At 43.4% G+C, this 19,032-nt stretch overlaps 1 protein-coding gene across 1 annotated transcript; it reads right to left on the bottom strand.

The window, feature by feature from the left end:
* Nucleotides 1-439: 439 nt before the first annotated feature.
* Nucleotides 440-18,952, bottom strand: ATP6V1D (ATPase H+ transporting V1 subunit D). Its single transcript, XM_075927402.1, has 9 exons — nt 18,701-18,952; nt 12,581-12,698; nt 11,066-11,145; nt 9,297-9,364; nt 7,013-7,057; nt 6,453-6,556; nt 5,265-5,331; nt 2,333-2,411; nt 440-1,113 (listed from the first exon to the last, which is right to left on the bottom strand). Exons 1-9 carry the CDS (start codon nt 18,739-18,741, stop codon nt 972-974), a joined length of 744 nt encoding a protein of 247 aa, XP_075783517.1. The 5' UTR covers nt 18,742-18,952; the 3' UTR covers nt 440-971.
* Between the last annotated feature and the right edge of the window lie 80 nt (nt 18,953-19,032).

Raw genomic sequence — 19,032 nt, 5'->3', positions numbered from 1 at the left:
AAATGGGAATGAGGAAAACAGTACTAGATGTGGTACCTGCTAGTTCAGGCTTACAAGGTACATTTCCTAGAAAGCAAAACTTTGCCCTGTTAGGGTACAGCTACACTGTGGAGCTATTTTGGGATACCAGCAGTATCCTGAAATAACTATGCCATGTCTCTTGAAGTAGTCTGTTATTTTGAAATAAGCAGCTTATTCCAACATCCTGGTAAACCTCATTCCATGACTTTAAGGGGCATTTTGGAATTCTGAGTTTTCAAAATTCAGCATCATGTAGATAGTGCTAAGTTGCAAAATAAGCTATGCAAATTGCATAATTTATTTTGCAACTTAGCACTATTTTGAGCTAAGGGTGCTGTGTAGACAGATGTTTTCCAGAGTCATGAAAGTGTCAACTTCATAGCCTACTGAGCAAAACCTTACAGTAGACACCAGACACTAACCTTCAAAATTTTATTATACAGCACAGGCACAACTGTTACACAAAATGAAAGAGGTCTTCCAGGTGCTTGTGTGGATTTCTGCAACAAGGCTAGCCTTAACAATCCAGCTTTATCAGTAATAAGTTAGTTGTAGCAGAACTTTCCACTGCTACCTATTAACATGCATGTAGTTTAAATGTTTCCATCTTACGAGGAGTATTTTTCACAAAAGGGAGAAAAAAGTTATTACAATAAGTTTCAAATACATCCTTCAAAAATCCAACAGCAGTAGAGATTGAGTAAAACCACTGCTAGTAGATAGGGAGAGGTTCTTGTTCCTACCATACACCAAAAAGACACCAGAGTCCTCCTCATCTCTTTCTGCTTTCACCCCTCACCAAAAAGGCTCACAAAGTTCTCATCTTGGGGGGGAAAGAAACACAATCAATGAAGCTGAATGACTAATACACCAAATGTAGAGCCACATATTAAATGTCCAGAATTACAACAGTTAGCACACTGCTGTCTGGATCTTCCCCTTTAACAGAGCTACTCAAAAAGGAGGTCTTCATCCTTCTCTTCTGCTAGGAGATTAGCAGGTTCATGTTCCCGCCCAGCAGCTCTCCGTAACACCCGCTCTTTCTCGCTCTTCTCTTTCAATATTTTCTTCTTCTCCTGGATCTTCTTTAACCTGCAGTGACAGAGTTGGGGTGAGTGGTGCCTCTTCCAAAAAAAATCATCTTTTCCATCAAATCTCTGGAGACCCCATTGGAATGACATTTAGGTTATGAATAGGTACAGCAAAATGCTCTCTGCTCCAGTATGCAGACTTGTAAATACTGTAATCTTGTCCAAAAAACCCTCAGTGCCTCCTCCAGCACAAGCCATCCCTCACCTGTGCACAGTGGGTATTCTATAGCCATCTTACTGCAGAATGAACTAGTTCCAAATCAAGCAACTGGCTTCAGCAACCCTCAAATTTTTAAAGCCAGAATTAGAATTTTCAAACCTCTTGATCAATTTCATTTTCTGCAGCAAGGAAAAAAAAGTAGGTTCTTTTAACCTTTTCTTAAACTTCATTTTTTTTAGAATCAGGCTAAGCCAATAGATATAACAGCAGCTTTCCTTTCCTGGAATCAAAAGGGATAGAGGGACAATTTTTTCCATCCAAAGGCACAAAGCCCAAGACTACAAACATAGATACAGCTTAACAAGGGTATTGCCTCTCACAGTATTCCATCCTTCTGCCACCAAAAAAGAAATATGGCTTAATAGACCCCATTGTCTGATTAGTGTTCAATTCCCTTTGCTCAATTTGAAACTAGATTAAGTTCTGCAATGAAGTGTTCACTCTAGTGCATTAAGCAGAGCCACACCCTGCCCCTAAGTGCTCCTCTCCAGCTTGTAGGAATGTGAGAACCTCTGAACCCACCCATAGTGACAGGAGGGGGAATCTATCCAAGACATCTGTTGAGATTCATGGGTCAGGAGTCAGCAGGAAGGAAGAAATAAGGAGAAGTTGAGAGCAAGCACAAGGCCTGTTTAGAAGTATCATTACTGGAGAACGCTTAATGCATGTAAATAAGGGTACAACAGATGTATGAGCCAGCTTCCGTCAATCTGAATGTCACATGGGTAAAATGCTGTTCATAGAATACCAGAACTGGAAGATACCTTGAGAGGTCAAGTCCAGTCCTGCCCTCAAAGCAGGACCAAGCACCATGTACAGGTCACTAATTCCCTAAAAAGGCCTGGGCACATTTGTAGGCACTAGTGACCTGCACGTAGCCCTGGATAATTTCTGAAAGCAGAATGTCAATAGCTTAGCCTAGTACACAGAAATGGTGGTGATGGGAGTGTTAATTTGTGAGAAGGAAAGGGACCTGCAGCCTCCCATTTAGATCACTTACCTGTAGAACTCCTCTCGCTCTCTCTCATCCAGTTCTGTGATTATATAGGACAACGTGCGTTCAATCCTGGGGATAATCACTAGAGAAGAAAAAAACCACTATCATGTTAATCACGCAAACAGCCTGCACAGTGAGGAAAGAATACATATATTGAATGCCTGCCATAGTGTGGCAGGAAGAAGTGAAGTGTTTCATTAAGAGTAACCCACAAAACACTACTCTTAAAGGCTCAGGATTTTATAGCTTGCACCAATAATTCAATGGATTCAGGCTGCACCAGCTGCCATTGGAGGTTGAAACGTGAAGAACTAACTGGTAAAATCAGTGAGTTTATTTTTCTGTAAACTTTTTTCCAATGTCCAACTTAATATTTTCATTCAACAGCATCAGCTCCTTGTCCTATAATACTGAGACTCAACAGTTTTCTGAGGTTTACAGGATCTTTCGAAAAAGCACCCCGTTTTCAAAAGAACTGCGTCTAGACTGGTTTGTTTCAAAATAGCACTTTTGAAAGAGCACCATTATGTGATTATGCAAATAAAGCTCAGGATATTTAAATCCCAGCTTAATTTGCACTTTTGAAGTGCTTCATTTACATTCCTCCAACAGAGGGATGGATATATAGTCTAGACATAGCCTGTGGCTGGGTCTGAGCCACCAGCTTCAGCAAAGAATGGCGTGGAGAAAATGGTATGTCGTTCTCATCCTCACTATCGCTGGGAAAACATGGTACCATGCTAGCTCAAGTGGCTAGTCTGCTGGGACCCTTTGATGGTGTTGTGTTGGTACTGAAGAGATGTGTCTCTGGTACGGAGCCTCCTGCGTCGACAGTGGTCTTGGTGGCAGGAAGATCAATACCGACAATTCAAAGGCTGTGTGCACTGCAGTACTGTCATCGCATCCTTTGGACATAGGCGGTGCCGGAGGACTTCTGGTACCGCGAGAGAGTACCGATTTCACAGGATGACAGTCGGTTCTGGATGCTCTGTTGCCCTGAGTTGGGAAGGTGTGACGGGTACCAGTTTAGTCAGTACCGACAGCACAGACAAGGTCGCCTTGTGCTTACACAGAGACCACAGGGCATACATCCTTAGATGAACTTGCCTGTGGGGATTTGTCCTTGGAAGACTTCCCCAGTAACTGCGCATCCTCTGAAGCTAAAACCTTAAGATGAAAAGGGGTAATGCTGTGGAGATGTTCATGGGCCTATTGGCTGGAGGCGAAGAGTGCTTCCTCTTTGCAATCTTTTTGGAGGGTTCATCGCTTGGTGCCATGCCTTGGTCTGACACCACCACTGGAGAGGTGCTGGGCAGTGACATAGTGGACAGCGGTTTCGACATGAGTGTCTCGGTTTTCCATAGATAGGAGATTCAGTTGGAGCTCTCTCACCTTAAGCAACCTGGTAGAGAGCTTTTCACAGTGGTGACAAGATTTGGGCGAGTGCTCCTTGCCAAGACAGCTAATGCACTGGGCATGTCCATCCGATATCAGGATAGACATCCTGCAGGTCAGGCATTTCTTAAAGCCTGGTCAACCTGGCACATCTAACCAAGAACGAAGAAAAAAAACATTTAAACTAACAAGGGGAGAAAACTGAATAACTACCTAAGCACTTAACTCTATACTATGATATCAACTATCAATCTAAAGCTTCATGTTCTGCTCTGTTCCAACTGAACCAGGAGCAGTTGAGAAGGAACCGAAGTGACAGTTGACGACGCACACGTGTCGGCACATTCATGCCAACACCCAGGGGGAGTAGTGCTGCCAAAAAGTTCCGATTAGAAGTGCAGAAACATAAAAACACCTAGAGTGGAGCACCCACAGAGACACTTCTCGAAGAAAAACTGCCGAAACTTTGATATGCGTGATGGCAATGTGTGTGGGATCTAACAGTGTGAAATGCTGAAAGTGCCACAGCAGTGAAGACAAATACTATAGAAAAGCAAAGAGAAAAAAGCCTCAAGTTGCTCAGAAAAGGACTAGAAGGGAGAAATGAATTTTGAACAGCTAATGAAAAATCAGCTACTTGAACTATACAGAGCAAAGTAGCTCAACAGTGAGGCCCAGACAAGGCCCCTTTTTGTCTGAAAAACAGTTGGCAGCAATAGAAAAAAAATTACAAAACGGCAGAACAAGCAGAGTCTGTGAAGGGACTCTCAGAAGAAAATGGGAGCAGGGAGACATTTTGCACCAGAGTAACAAGAAGGACTGCAGGGGCAGGGTAGGCAATGGGTCAAAGATGCTGCCTGCTGACAGACTGAGCACAGAGGATCTCCCAAAGAAAGGGTGAGCTAGTGATGACATTCTGTTTAGGAAGTTGTATTGTTTTGTGTGATCTGTACTCTCCTGTGCTTTTACATGATTAAATGCAAAGAGCAGAAAGTGGAGAGAGAGAGAACATATTGAGTGTTGACTGCTCCACAGCTGTTGCATACCCTGGAGAAGGTTACACGGTGAAGCAGAGGGAGTCTGAGTAGGGGGGAGTCTGAAGGGGCAGCACTGTGCCCAGCAGGGTGAAGCAGTTGGATAAAGGGTTCGAACATTCAGTAGGGGAACATTAAACAAGCTATATGCCCAGGGACCCCACAAGGTAGAAGCTTAATATTCCCCAGGAGATCCAAAGCCCAGGGGCTTGAATTCCATCCACATAAGTCTCAGTGGGTGGCCAGGAAAGATCTCTCTAAGATCTGTGACTGACCACCTCTCATTCCCACCCCATTCAAAATCTCTTAACATCCCTACAACAACACAATCCATTGCTTACATGGCACGGTAACGTGCATATCTTAGTGCAATGTAATGTTTGAAAACAAAGGGGGACAGTGAGCATTGTGTGACTAGATAGTACCAGCAAGTGCTCCATGGAACACAGGTCAGCTTCCTTTCAAAATCACATAAGCATTAAGTAGAAAAGCTCCAAATGACTCACCATGTTCAATAGCATTCACACGCCGGTTCGTTATCTTAATGGCTTCATCCAGCGTCACAAACGAAGTCTATGACAAAGTAAATTAAATATAAAGCACGTGGATCTTGGTATTTTTACTATCTGACAAGTGTAGGTGGCTTTAGGGAGCCATGCATGCTTGCTTTAAAGGCTAAATTCTGCCCTAGTGCAAACAGGTACTCTCATGCACATTTGGTTTGTACACTGCTGACTAAATACTTGCTATAACTAACCTAGGGCTACACATGCCAGTAACCCAAGATCCCTCTAAGCTGCCCAGCTGCCTAACAAGCCCTGTGCAGGACTCAGGGCTGCTGCAGAGACCACCACCTCTGTCTGCTGGCCCCAACATGGAGCTCTGTGCTGGGGCTAGTGGAGCACACCTCTCCCTCAGCCACAGCACCCAACCCAGAGCTGCCCCTTCCAGGGGACAGGTGCCCCTTCCATTCTTCCACTCCCTCCCCTCCCCCCCCCCAAGCCTATCCCTGACATTCCCCAGCTGTGCCCATTGGAGTTCAGTGGCCATGAGAGGGGGTGAGGGTTAGTCCTCTCTCCCAGGGATATTGTGCACTGCAATCTGCTCATTCCCAGGCCCACTCGAGTCCACACCTGACATCTCAATCATCTGGCCCAGCCCCACCACACACTGTCCATGTGCAGAATTACTATTGTGCAATACATCACATTGTTATTGGTGAACATAACAAAAATCATTCTGCACATGGACATAAAAAATTAGAGGGAACACTGTCAGTAACCTGGAGAAGGGTGTTTTAGTAACCAGGCATCTTAAGAATTCAAAACAAATACAAGAAAAGTTGCCACCAAAAGGTCCTTGCAGAGCTACACTTGAGAATGCTAAAGCAGCTCTTCAATCTCTCTCTCATTTTCAGGAGGAAAGGGACCATGAGGATCCAGAGAAGAGGTTAACATGCATTCAGTATCTGTGCTTGCAAGTGTGGGTGAAGTAGGATGAGGGGGAAAAAAGCTGAAGACCCTGATGTGGAGACATTAAAAAAAAAGGGTTGCAGTACAAGAGAAATGCTGCAGCATGTGGTCTCCACACAGCTCAGAGAAGGGATTAAAGGTACATCCTTAGCCACCAGGATTGTCTATTAAACAGTTGAGAGAAACTAGAAGCCCTTTAGCTCATCTTCCGCTCCCACCTACCTGGAGCGAGGCCAATTCTACAAGCAGCTCCACTGCTTTGGCATAGTTCCTCTTCAGTTTTGCCAGCTGCTCCCCACCTCTAGCTAAGCCAGTCAACTCATAACCTGAGAACCCATCAAACAGGAGAGGCATTAGCAAGAATGAAGCCTCTCAACAAGTACCAGGGATGCTTATGAGACTGCTAATGGAATGCTCAACCCTTCACCCCTCTGTCAGCAGTACTAACCTAGAAAACAGTGGTTGCTGACCACCATTATTGTTGGGTGCCTGCTCAATGGTCTACAAAATCTGCAACTCCCCGCAGTTGCTTGCAGACAGATGTCTGTCTGCACATCAGGAGTGACCTATTAGCAATTTCAGCACACAGGCCAAAGATTTAGTAACAGCCAAAGCTACACAGCCCTGAAGGCAACCCCTCTAGGTCGGCGTTGGCACAGCAACATGGAGAAAGCTTGCATGATAAGTTGTGCTGTCAAGGTTTTGCTGATAAAGGGTTTCCAGGATATCCAGGTATTTTTCCACAAGCACTAGAAGACATACAGCATTCATTTTATACTTACTGTCCCCTCCTTCTTGGTAATGCTCAAACACTGGTAAGGTTACACCTGTTAAAGGCACACAAAAGTTTGCATAAGAATCAAATGAATATTGTATTTGGTACTCAAACTATATAATCTTTTACCAAGTCAGAACACGTTATAGGTAGTGCATTTCAACTTCAATTCTAGCACTTTTTCTGACTGTGCCAGACCAAGAAGGTACAACCTGTATGATGATTTTTTTATTTCTCTCACAGTAGCCTTCAGAACCCATAGACATGGATTGGAGCCCCATTGTGTTATGCACTAAACATAAAATTCTCTGACCCAAAGAGCTGACAATACAAGGTATAAATGAAACAAGTCGACACAACATAGGTGCACAAGGTAAGAGTGAGATTATGATAAGCAGTATCGATAGCACACAACTGTACAACATGTCTTCAAAAAAGACAAGTTATAGAAACTGCATTAGAAATTCAAGTATGTAGCTTCAGTTTAACATGATCTGGTTATTATGTGGATAAAAAGCGAGCATTCAACTTTTATGTTTCCTGATTCTGAGTGGCAATCTCTCAGTGTAAATAAGGTTGTTTGTTAGCACTTTGCATGGAATTTTTTAGCATAACCATGTATCTTAAGAGTCTTGGACACCATCCCTTCCCCAATAGTTATAAATTTTCTGATTGCCAGAAGTTGAACAAACAGTTTCTGTACTCTCACTCAATTTACACAAGATGAAGGACTGAATTTATAGACGTTTCTTCTCTTTCTGAAGGCAGAATTCTGCATTTGGATGCAGCTGGTTGTTGTGAAGTGGTGCAAGTGCACACACAGTATAAATGAGGATGCGGTGAGACATCTGGAAACAGTGATGCTTAAAGAGACTTAGGAATGATAAAATACAAATTCATGAATAGGGAAGTGTTATTTACTTAAAGTGAGTTTATTTTTGTACACATGTAACCACTGAATTTCAGCAGTTACATGTGGGTCAGGGAGGGAGGGCAAGCAGGAGCTGGTGCTCACGGGGAGCTGGCTTTTAAGCCATCTCCTGTGAGTATTGGCTCCCGCCTACCCCTCCCCTCATGCTGCTGCCTCTGATACAAAGAAAGTAATGCCCAGGGGGGAGGAAAAAGAGGGCTATGTGTAATACACATTCGCATCCCTACTGGTAACATAAGAAACAGGGGTCACCCAAGGAGTTTAATAAGCAGTAGGTTTAAAAACCAACAAAAAGAAAGTACTTCTTCACATTGTCAACCCATGGAATTCATTGCCATGGAATACTATGAAGCCCAAAAATAATACGTTGGTTTAAAGACAAATTCAATAAGTTTATGGAAGAAAGCAACTGGTGGATCAATTAACCAAGATAGTTAAGGACACAAACCCATATTGGGTGTCCCTCAACCTCCAAATGCCAAAAGTCTGGGTTAGAATGACAGAGAATGGATCATTTGAAATTGCCCTGTTCTGTTCTTTCTCTGAGACATCTGGCAGTGGTCCCTGGCAAGCGACAGGATAGTGATCTATACAGATCATTGGTCTGACCCAGTATGGCTGTTAGGTTTATGGTGGGATACAGCAGCAAAGGAGAGATTTTTAGGGGTCAAATACAGAAGTATATTACATAACAAAAGAGGTTTTGTGTTATTTATACCAGAGATATACTAAGAATATGTTTATAAGTTAGAGGAAGCATACAAAATAAGCAAAAATTGAATGCCTTGAGAAAAGAGGAAACATCAGAACCTCCTACATAATACATGTAGTTGAGTTAAGTAATGTCTGAAGTGAATGTATTTGCAGAAGTATGCGAAAGGAATTGTTCAGTTTAGCCTGAGTTACATAGTTAGGAATAAAGGGATGAAATGAAGTAAAGAGCTGCATATACTAAAAAGCTTTCGCACAGTGGTATCTACTAGAACACGGTGGCAATATCCTGAAAAAAATAGTGGAAGTGCCATTGCCTCAAGCATTATAACTGGACTAGACAAAGTTCTGAATAGGCTGCAGTGGAAAACCATACCAACACCTGCAAAAAAGTGGACTAAGTCACTTAATCTGAGGCCATTTTTCCCCATTTCTGCAAAATGTCTAATTGGTACAAAGAGAGACTAGAGGAATTTGTAGCCCACAAAGTTCTTATTTCAACATGCAAATATCCCTGGTAATAAAAGGAGGTAAGGAGAAAAGAAATGCAGAAGAGACACATTCTGTTTATTAACCATTGTGCATTTTCTAGGAAACACAAATGGGTCTATGACATACTTATACTTTGCTAAGGCGGGGAGATAGTCACCTGCTACGTTGTCTTTCTTGGCTCTGATCTTGACTTGAGCTCTGTTCACATTCTGGATCACAGTGGTACTGAAGAGAAGAAAATGTACCTTAACTGGGTAAAATCAAATCGCGAATTGATCATTGTGAGCAAGGGTTAAGCAGCACTCACGCTGCTCCAAGGATTCATGGAAAAAGTCTCCAGCTCTGGCACGGAGTTTTCTGAAGACTAGCTCACCCACATCAGCAGCTGAATGAAACAAGCTTTTACACAGAAATCAAAAGCTCATACATGAACTATGAAACTAAGCACAGAAACTACATCTATTTGTAAATGCAGAGGCTCAGGATCTAGAATACACATTGCACACCTGGCCCATCAAAGCTCTTTCCAGCCTAAAATCAATGCCTGAAAGCTGGGCTCAGGTTCCAGCATTAAGTTGGATTTTGTTGGACTGTACCTGGATAGGAAATTAAAAACCCATGGATTCTGCTAGGAAAGGAGTAATTCTACTCTTCCAATTCAACTCATTAACAGCTGATGTGTCTACAGCCCCAATCTGTAGTATCCCACAGTCAATTACAATCCACATACAAGGAATCACTTTAATCAGTTTCTAAATTAAAATGCAATGAGGGAACATCATTGCTACTTAAACTCAACATTACAACAGGGAGCAATGAGTATGGCATCCAAATAAAATTACATAAAGACTTTAGGGAGGCAGACTAAAATTATCCAAAACAGAGTCTGTAGGGCCCACAACCAAACATCTCTATATGTAAATATCACAGGACTTTTAAAGGACTGAAGGGAAATAGGACCTCCATTTTACACCTTATCCAAAAAAAGTTCCTCTGCAGCACAGTATCCATAATGTGCCTGGGCATTTGACATTAATTTAGAGCAGAAATTACCTATTACATTGACAGTGGGGCTGTCCTTTCTCCACTTAGTGACTATACCTCGCTGTGTCTGGTTTTGTAAAGTTTTCTAAAAGTCACAGCCTATGATATGGCTGTCAAATTCATATGAAAGATTACAGAGCAAATCCCTGTTGTGTATACACTTAATCCCAGATGTTTCAAAATCTACATCAACAACAATCTGGGATTATAATTTATTCCTATAAAAATGATGCTCATCACACGATCCTCTAAATTCATAAGATTTCTCCTTATGTTGTCCTAATAATGTAATTGTTCTTTGACATATGCACTACCCTCATTAACCCTATTTAGAGTTGCACTCGTACAGAAGGGAGAAGTGTTTTCCTAGACTGCCATCAGCATAGGACTTCATGTCTTTGGCATGGTAGACCTCCCTGGTAGTTACTAAGAGAAAGTGATGAAAACACTGAGGAAGAGAATCTGCCTCAATAGCTCAAGCAATATAGAGCAAGATGGAAAACTAGTCCAGCCTTCTGTTATGCTTTCCCCTTTCTCTACACTTTAAATTCCACAATGCAGAAGCAACCACTGGCTCACCTGAGGATTCACATTTACACTTACACTGATCTGAAAGTTGCTTCTACCATCTGATGTACTTGTTTGACTTCAAAGCCGTGTACATTTTCCCAGCACAAACTGTTTCTCCCTTCAACACCTTCTGCTCCCATCCTTGTTTGATGGTATCCAATTTATCACGAGGCTGCCTCTCTCTGCACATACTACACCACTTTTTTCTTTCACTCCTTTTCTAAAACAGGAACCAACAGCCTGCTCTCTTCCTAGAAAAGGAAAGCTGGGGATTCTCGATGCAACAGTACCGTACAAGTCAGTGGTCCTCACCTGAAATCTCCAGCTGTGAACTTTGCCTCTGCAAGCGAGAAGGCAGCTTCTCTCATCACCTCACCCATTAACATCTTAGTCTGTAAAGAGAACAGAGGTGCAAGGTTAAAACAAAAAAACAAAAAAAACCCACCTCATTCCACCAAAAGCTGAAACAGTCTTCTCAGAGTGGAACATTAGTTGTTAGCAGCTACTTGCTGTACCTAAAGACAAAAGAAGACGACTCCTGTGTCCCGAGGTGGGTTACACACATCAGGGGGCAGCATACAAAAAAAAGTAAATGTGACTTTGTATCTTTAAGATGGATATACAATGTTAAGGCTGCTTATTGTATACCCCTGTAAAGCCACCATATGATTGTCAACTGAGAATCCCAGGATTTAACATGATTGTAGAAATGGATACAGCACAAGAGGGCTCCAACTGTTTCTTACAGTGGTTTACCTGAACTGCTGGGAAATGATTTTTTCAAATCTTCACAGCACAGGGGGAAAAAAATTAAGCATTTCTAGTTTCAAAGAAACTACTGAAGCCAAGAATGTGAGTATAAATCAGTGTACTGCTGCCTTACTGAGTCTAGCTAGGTCTACACTACGGAGGTTTTCCGCATCCAGAGAATGTGTCTGCTCTTCTGCTTTTTTTTTTTTTAGCAGAAGAGCAGACGTGCTCTTTCGGAAGCCCTGTCTTCCTCCTTCCACGAGGAAAAAGGGCTCTTCCAAAAGAGGCGGCTTTTCTGAAATTTGGCCCAGTTTAGATGGGCCAAATTTTGGAAAAGCCTCTTCCACAAAAACTATCGGAAAAAGGTATGCAAATTGCAGAGCACAATTTGCATACCTTTTTCCGATAAATCCCTGTAGTGTAGACATAGCCTCTGTAGGAAATCTGACACACCTCTAAGGCCTTATCTACACTATGAAATGGAAACAGTGCTAACCCTGTGTATTAGAAGCAGCTGTGGCTAATGCAATGCTGTACCCAGTTCAGTTAGAGTAGACAAACACAATCCATATCCAGCATCATTTCACCTGGCCATGCCTAAATCTTGGTTTAAATCATATGGATATATGCACACAAACACATTGACACCATGTCCTTTCAAAAAACAAAAACAAAAAAAACACCCACACACTTGCTGAATAGAGTTTGCTGTCTCCACTTAACAGTTTAACTATACAACTGATACCGATGTATACCATTTTTCCCAAGCCAGACAGAGTGAAGGAAGCAGGTTAAAATCAGTCTTATTGTTTAACAGGGTACATGGCTGATTGGAGAGTGATGAAGGGGGGTGGTTAAATTCCTAAACAGTCTTAGGCCTTTGTTCAGCCTGCCCACCTAGGAAAGTCAAATCACTTCAGTGTTGTTTAACAGACTGCAGGTGACCAGCAAAGCTAAACCAAATTCTAACCTACAGAAAAGTGATCTCAATCACTGCATTATGGAAATGCATGGTTTACAGAACACATAACTTCCTAACAGAGCTTGACAGACATAGTAGAAACTGAATTCACCAACCTCAATGATTTTCTTTAATATTTGCCGGAATCGAAGAGTCAGAGCATCAGATTTTTTCTTTAAGAGGTTGCGACCCGTCTGAGCCCCTTTCAAACGAGCCTTCATGATGGTCTGAGCCCTATTAAGCAGGAAAAGATAGAGATTTCTGTCACTCAGAGGGATCAGAAGAAAGTAAAATAATTTCCTACATGGAAAATGAAAGATATTGGGAAGTATATGAAGACAAGGTCTTCATCTTGGCCTCCTCAACCATAAGCAGTCCCTTGGTGTGCTTCTTTTTCACATTTGTAAAAATGGGAATTATTTCATAGGCCAGGATTACTGGGTGAGTGTTTACAAAGCTGAACCTTTCAACAGGCTGACAAGTGCTGTATATAGGCCCTGTTGTTTATAAATTTCTCAACCACTTTATTACAGAAAACTACACAATAAGTCAAAATTCTTTGAAATGCAACTTATTTATGGCCATTAAATGGAAACCAAGATTTACCCACAGTCATCCCAAGGAGATTTGTTCTATTTTCTAATATTCTGGCTTCGCAAAAGCCATAAATACCATAAAAAGGTAACCAATTCTTCATGAGACTTTAAGTCTGTCTACTGAAACTGGCTTTTCTAAACAGTCTCAAATTTGTTTGTTTTTTTAAACAGGCAAGCTGAAACAGCAGCCAGACTTCTGCAGCAGCTTGCTCTTCCATTTGGAAAAGAGCAAATGTTGTCCAGAATGTGGTGTTATTCCCTAAACTCAGAAAACCCGTAGTAGATTTCTTAGATAGTTGCAAATGATCCTAATTTGCAAGTAATACCCTCTGGACTGTCCAGATTGAGTATTAAACTCAAGTCCTGTGAAAGACTTGAACTGAAACCAAGGTCACAAGTTTTATCTATTATTGCCATATGCTTCACTGTACCTCTTGAGTTAGTCTCACTAAAGTGACAGGGGCTCCTCTATGAAACATTTGAGCTACTCATAATGCACTAACTTGGTTATTGCCTATATAACAGAGAGAGTGTGTATTACATAATGGAAAAATCAACTCCTGAGTTACAACTTAAGTTAACACTCCAGCAAAAGCAACCCCACAGACTTTTAGCTTGATTGTTTTTGCAATATATGTCTATACAGGCAGTCCCCAGGTTACGTACAAGATAGGGACTGTAGGTTTGTTCTTAAGTTGAATCTGTATGTAAGTCGGAACTGGCGTCCAGATTCAGCCTGTTGAAACTGATCAGCGGCTGATTCCAGGAAGCCCCGGGCTTCCTGTAGTCAGTGCTGGTCAGTTTCAGCAGCAGCTGACTTGGGGACACCTGGGGCAGAGCAGCTGGGGTGCTGCCGGGTTGGTCCAGTAGCGCCCAGAGCGGCGCTGCGGGACCAACCGGCAGCGCCCCAGCTGCTCTACCACAGGCGTCCGGAGAAAAGCCTGGACTGCTGGGGGGGGGGGGGGGGCATACTAGCTGCGCCCCCCCCCCCCCCCAACAGACCAGGGAGACGCGGGCGGGGAACCGAGATGCACCACGGTCCCGCCGCCCGGGTCCTCCACGGCTTTGCTCCGCGTCTCCCTAGTCTGCTGGAGACCAGTAGACCAGGGAGATGGGGAGCAAAGCGGAGCAAAGCCGCGGAGCACGCCGGCAGCGGGACAGTCTGGGCTGTCCGCTGCCCGTGTGCTCCCCGGCTTTGCTCCCCGTCTCCCTGGTTTGGGGAGACGTGGAGCAAAGCTGCGGAGCACGCGGGCAGCGGACAGCCCAGACGCGCCGCGGCTGTCCCGCTGCCGGCGTCCTCAGAGGCTTTGCTTCCCGTCTCCCTGGTCTGCTGGTCTCCAGCAGACCAGGGAGACGGGCAGCAAACCCCCTTCGTAACTGCAGATCCGACGTAAGTCGGATCCGCGTAACTCGGGGACTGCCTGTACCAGCAACCTTACTAGGGATGTTAACTCCAGTGGCAGCCAGCTGCACCTGGCCAGAGCAGCCCCACATATGTGACCCTCGCAGTACCCCACAGCTGCAGTGGGGCTGGGCAGAAGGACCCCGCAGCTGTGGTGGGGCCAGGTGGCAGGACCTTGTATAAAATGATTAAGTGCTATCATTTAACCATTTTAACATCCCTAGATGTGAACACTATCACTCAGGGCAGTGAAGTTTTTCACACACACACACACACACACACACACGTTTTGTGAACAATAGTGGTAGTGAGTACACTGCCTATTATACCTTTACCTGATTTCCACATCTATAAAATAGGAACTAACAACACTTCTCTACCTCACAGGCACAACAGGGGATGCAAATTCAATAATAGCTGACACACACTGACATACCAAAGCAACATGTCCCATATAAATTCCTGAACAGACAAGAACATAACTCGCACTAAAATGTCTGAACGTTCATAGTAGAGGAGCATAAGCCAGAGGATAAAAAATGAAGCCTGCTTTTCAGAAGAACTGAATGCCTGAAATTACAAACATTTTCAGAGACTTCAGATCTGCATACCAGCTGGCTTGTTCCAAGGTTGAGCTATCAAAAGCTGGCTCATTTTCTAGTCTAAGCAAGATTTAACAGACACTATGTATGCATTAAACACAGTCCTGTTTACCATCAAGAAAAAGCCAGAACAGCTAGAACAAGAGACTTCAACAAGCATCTCTGATATACAAAAGATTTATGTAATTACAGACTTCACTAACAACAAGATGGCATAAATACTGTTCAATTGAGGACAAGATAGATCAGAGGCAGGGTTTGTATTAACAGAAATTGCTTTAAGTTTACTTCACCACCAAGACTCCTGTTCTTTCGTTTGGCAAGCTCTCTAAATTAAGCTACTGATTCCCAGGATGAAATATTATTCTAGACTACTGAAGACTGCAAAAAAGCTCACACCAGTAGAAAAAACAAAGAATAGGTTCCTTACAGAAGAGCATTTAGGATATTAACAAGAGTGAATGAAGTAGTGGACAAAGCAAAGAGGACAATTCAATAACAGCAACCAGACAAGGCAGAACCCTAACCCGCTATCTTCATATGTAGCACCTACATTTGCATTTCTATGGATGAAGCTTCATGGTTCAGATTAATCGATGTTAAGTATAATAATCTGTTCACCTATGATGCATTTTTTTATCTTAAGCAGAAAAGTTCTGGAATATAGCAGCTATTCTTCAAAGTTAAGATTCGCTAGGTCTCAACTTTTGTATATTAATATTGTACACTAATTTGATTAAGGATCTCAAAAGTGCTCTTTAATGCAAAATAGGGATGTTAATGGTTAGCTAGTAGGGGCTAGAGAAGTCTCTGCATTTGCTATGGGCAGGGATGCTCCAGCCCACCCATCGCAGCTTCTGTCTGAGGCAGGGGATAGTCAAGCCCAGCAGGGCTGGAGAGGCCCCCGCGCCTGCCCTCCCATTTAAGCAGTTAACTGGTTAAATGTAAAGTTTAATTCATTAACTGATTCATTTACATCACTAGTTTGGTGCTCCTGCCATAGTAGTCTGAACATTCTACAGCTGGGGTGGCCAACCCACAGCTCTCAAGCCCCATGCAGCTCTTTGCTGAAAGAAATTCAGCTCTTGCTAGATCGGTGCTTGGCTCTGGGGGAAGGGTGGCGCATTGAGTTAGAGCAAGGAGGATGAGGATGCCTGGCTCTGGGGGAAAGGAGAGGGATTGAATTAGAGCAGGGGGAAGGGGCTAAAGGTGCCTGGCTCTGGGGAAGAGGATTGGGTTAGAGCAGGGGTGGGGGGGAGAAGGGGTTGAAGCACCTTAATCTCAAAATCTTCATGGATGCAGAATAAGGCAGCCAACACAGATGTCATATTTAAATTCCAGGACAAAAAAAGAATCAGCATGTAACTGGTTTACACTGTGTTTCTTTAAAGAAAATTCAAAGGCTATTGTTTGCCAGGCTGAAACAATTATTTTGAGATGAGTCTCTCCTTCCTTCTTGTTTTTCAACCTATCATATTTGCAGTCTGGGACAGACCTGAATTTTTAGAATTATAAAAAAAAGCCATAATCTTCATAAATTTAAAAAAAAATGAGGAAACCATACCAGAGATCAACAAGCTGGAGTGAAACAGGCACTTCAAATTGTGCTAATTTACTTCTCAGTTCAGTTTAATTTTTAAAAACTCCCAGGACATAATACAGCAGTAGTGTTAAATTTAAAATACATGGTGAGGATGCTTATTTAGTGTGAGATTATTACTGTATTTTCAAGGGTGGTTTTTTTTATTTGAAGTTTGTTCCTTGTCAAGTTCTCTGAAGATCTAAGGACAAGCCGTGAATTTTTTAAGTGATTAGAGACTTTATTGGTTTTTGTCTGAAGTGTCCTGTAATGTTATTTTTATCACTACATTTTGTATACTCTATCTACATAAAGATATATAGATATATAAAAATAAAATATATAACATATGGCTCTTTGCACTCTATCCATAGCTATTTTGGCTCTTAGTCTCTAACTTGTTGGCCACCCGTTCTACAGATTTTGAGTAGAAACATTGCAAGACTCGTGTTTTGCTGTGATGATGGCCATGTTCCATGCTTTGTCAAAGACATCTGACTACATGACAAATCATTTGCTGTCAGCACCTGGAAAATTATGGGGAATAGGGATTATTCTCTATTTAGCTGACTTCATTTGTTCTCTTAACATTTAGCAGTGAACCCTACATATCCCACTTGATTGTTTATATACTTCAAAAAGGATTGCCATAAAAAGGGAACAAAATGGAAGCTATGTCTCAAGCTTTTTTACACCCATAAAAATGCTGGCTCCGAGGATCCCCCTTCTTTATGTTTGTAGTATTCAGTGTAATTTGTACCACTCAAAATATTACAAAAAAGTAACCTACTTGTATCTCTGATTATAAGGAGGCAAAGAAAAGTTAAATGAATTATGACACTGCAGACTGCCTCTGAGAGAACAGGAGAACTACAGCCACATCTACACTGGCCATATGCTCATTTCCTGAAATGATTTCCATAAAGAGATCCTAACCAATGCACAGAACAGGGCAATTATCAAATGATCCATCCTGTCCTCCAGTACTAGCTTCAAGACTTAGGGATAACCATTGCATGGTGTTGCATTCCAGACCATTTTTTGAACCCTGATTTAATTTTGGTCTTTATTGATGTAGTTTTATAGAATGCTAATGTAACAATACAAAACAGTATCACATTTGCTTGTAAATTCCTTAATGAGATGCAGTTTAAAATTCATTTAAAAGATGACTAATACAATGAAAGATGTTCAAAATTTGAAGGAAGCGCTACAGACAAAACTGACAGAAGATGGAGCAGACTTAATGAAACGTATGTTTTTTCTGAAGAACAGTAAAGGTCCAGATAATAACCTATAGTATGCCACAGGGCTCTTAAGGGTGAGGGGGTTCAATAATGGATTGAAAACTACTGGAATTTGTTAGATAGTTGTTTGGAAGTTCTGACAAATGAGCATCCATCGGAGTAGGCAGGCTCTCAGTTCAAAGCCATTAGCACAGGTATTTGCGAGTTGAAATTAGTGCAGGAAATCAATCCCTTACAGCTAGGCTGAGGTTTTAGACAAGTGGCTCATCACTCAAGTCAAGTATTACAAGCAATATTGGCTCCTATCAACTGCTTCCTCTCTGTGCACTTTTCCTAACAAATACAGGTACACCCGTTTCTTGTGGGAACCGCAGTCAGATGTAATCAAAACTAGATGTTTCTCTAAGAGATACGGTCTAGTTCAAACAGGAACTGACACAGGGAAGTCCTAGGCCTGGGCGACACAGGAGGTCACCCAGATGATCACCATGGTCCCTTCTGACCTTGGGACCTGCGAGCGACAAAGCTGGGACGAGTCACACGAAGCGCGTTGCAGCCCCCCCCCTCCCCCAGACAGCAGCACCCGCAATCTGCAGCGACCCGCGTGCGGTTCCAGGCCCTGGGCAGTTCCCCGCGCGAGCCCGCAACTGTCCCCGCGCCACCGCCCGTTCCATCCGCACGCGCCCCGCTCACTGCGCCAGCCCGGGACGCCGCGCCAGAGCCCCCGGGGCAGGAGGGGAGCCCGGCTCCGGCACGGGAAGGGAGGGGACCAAGGAAGCCGCCGCCGCCGCTACCCGGCGCGTCACTCACATCCGCGAGGGGAAAATCTCGATCCGGTCCTTGCCCGACATCCTGACCGCAGCGAAGGGAGCTCGCGACCCGCTTCTGGCTCCGCTACAAGCCGGCTCGGTCACGTGCCGTGACACCAACCGCCCCGCCCGGTGACCAAGGCTACTTCCGCTTCTTCCAGCTGACTCCGCCCCACCGCAGAGACGCCGACCACACAGAACACAGAGGGCCTAAGCCCCGGATGTTGGGCCCTTCTCGCCCCGTCATCGCCGTAAGTCGCAGCGTGGGCAAAACAACGCAACGCCCGTTGGGGCAGCGGTAGTCACGTGCCCCTGCGTGACGGGAAGGAAAGC

The sequence above is a fragment of the Pelodiscus sinensis genome, chromosome 4, assembly GCF_049634645.1.
Source record: "Pelodiscus sinensis isolate JC-2024 chromosome 4, ASM4963464v1, whole genome shotgun sequence".
In the NCBI taxonomy this organism is placed as follows: domain Eukaryota; kingdom Metazoa; phylum Chordata; order Testudines; family Trionychidae; genus Pelodiscus; species Pelodiscus sinensis.
The sequence above is the reverse complement of the archived record's forward strand: the minus strand, read 5'-3'. Positions and strand labels throughout refer to the sequence as shown.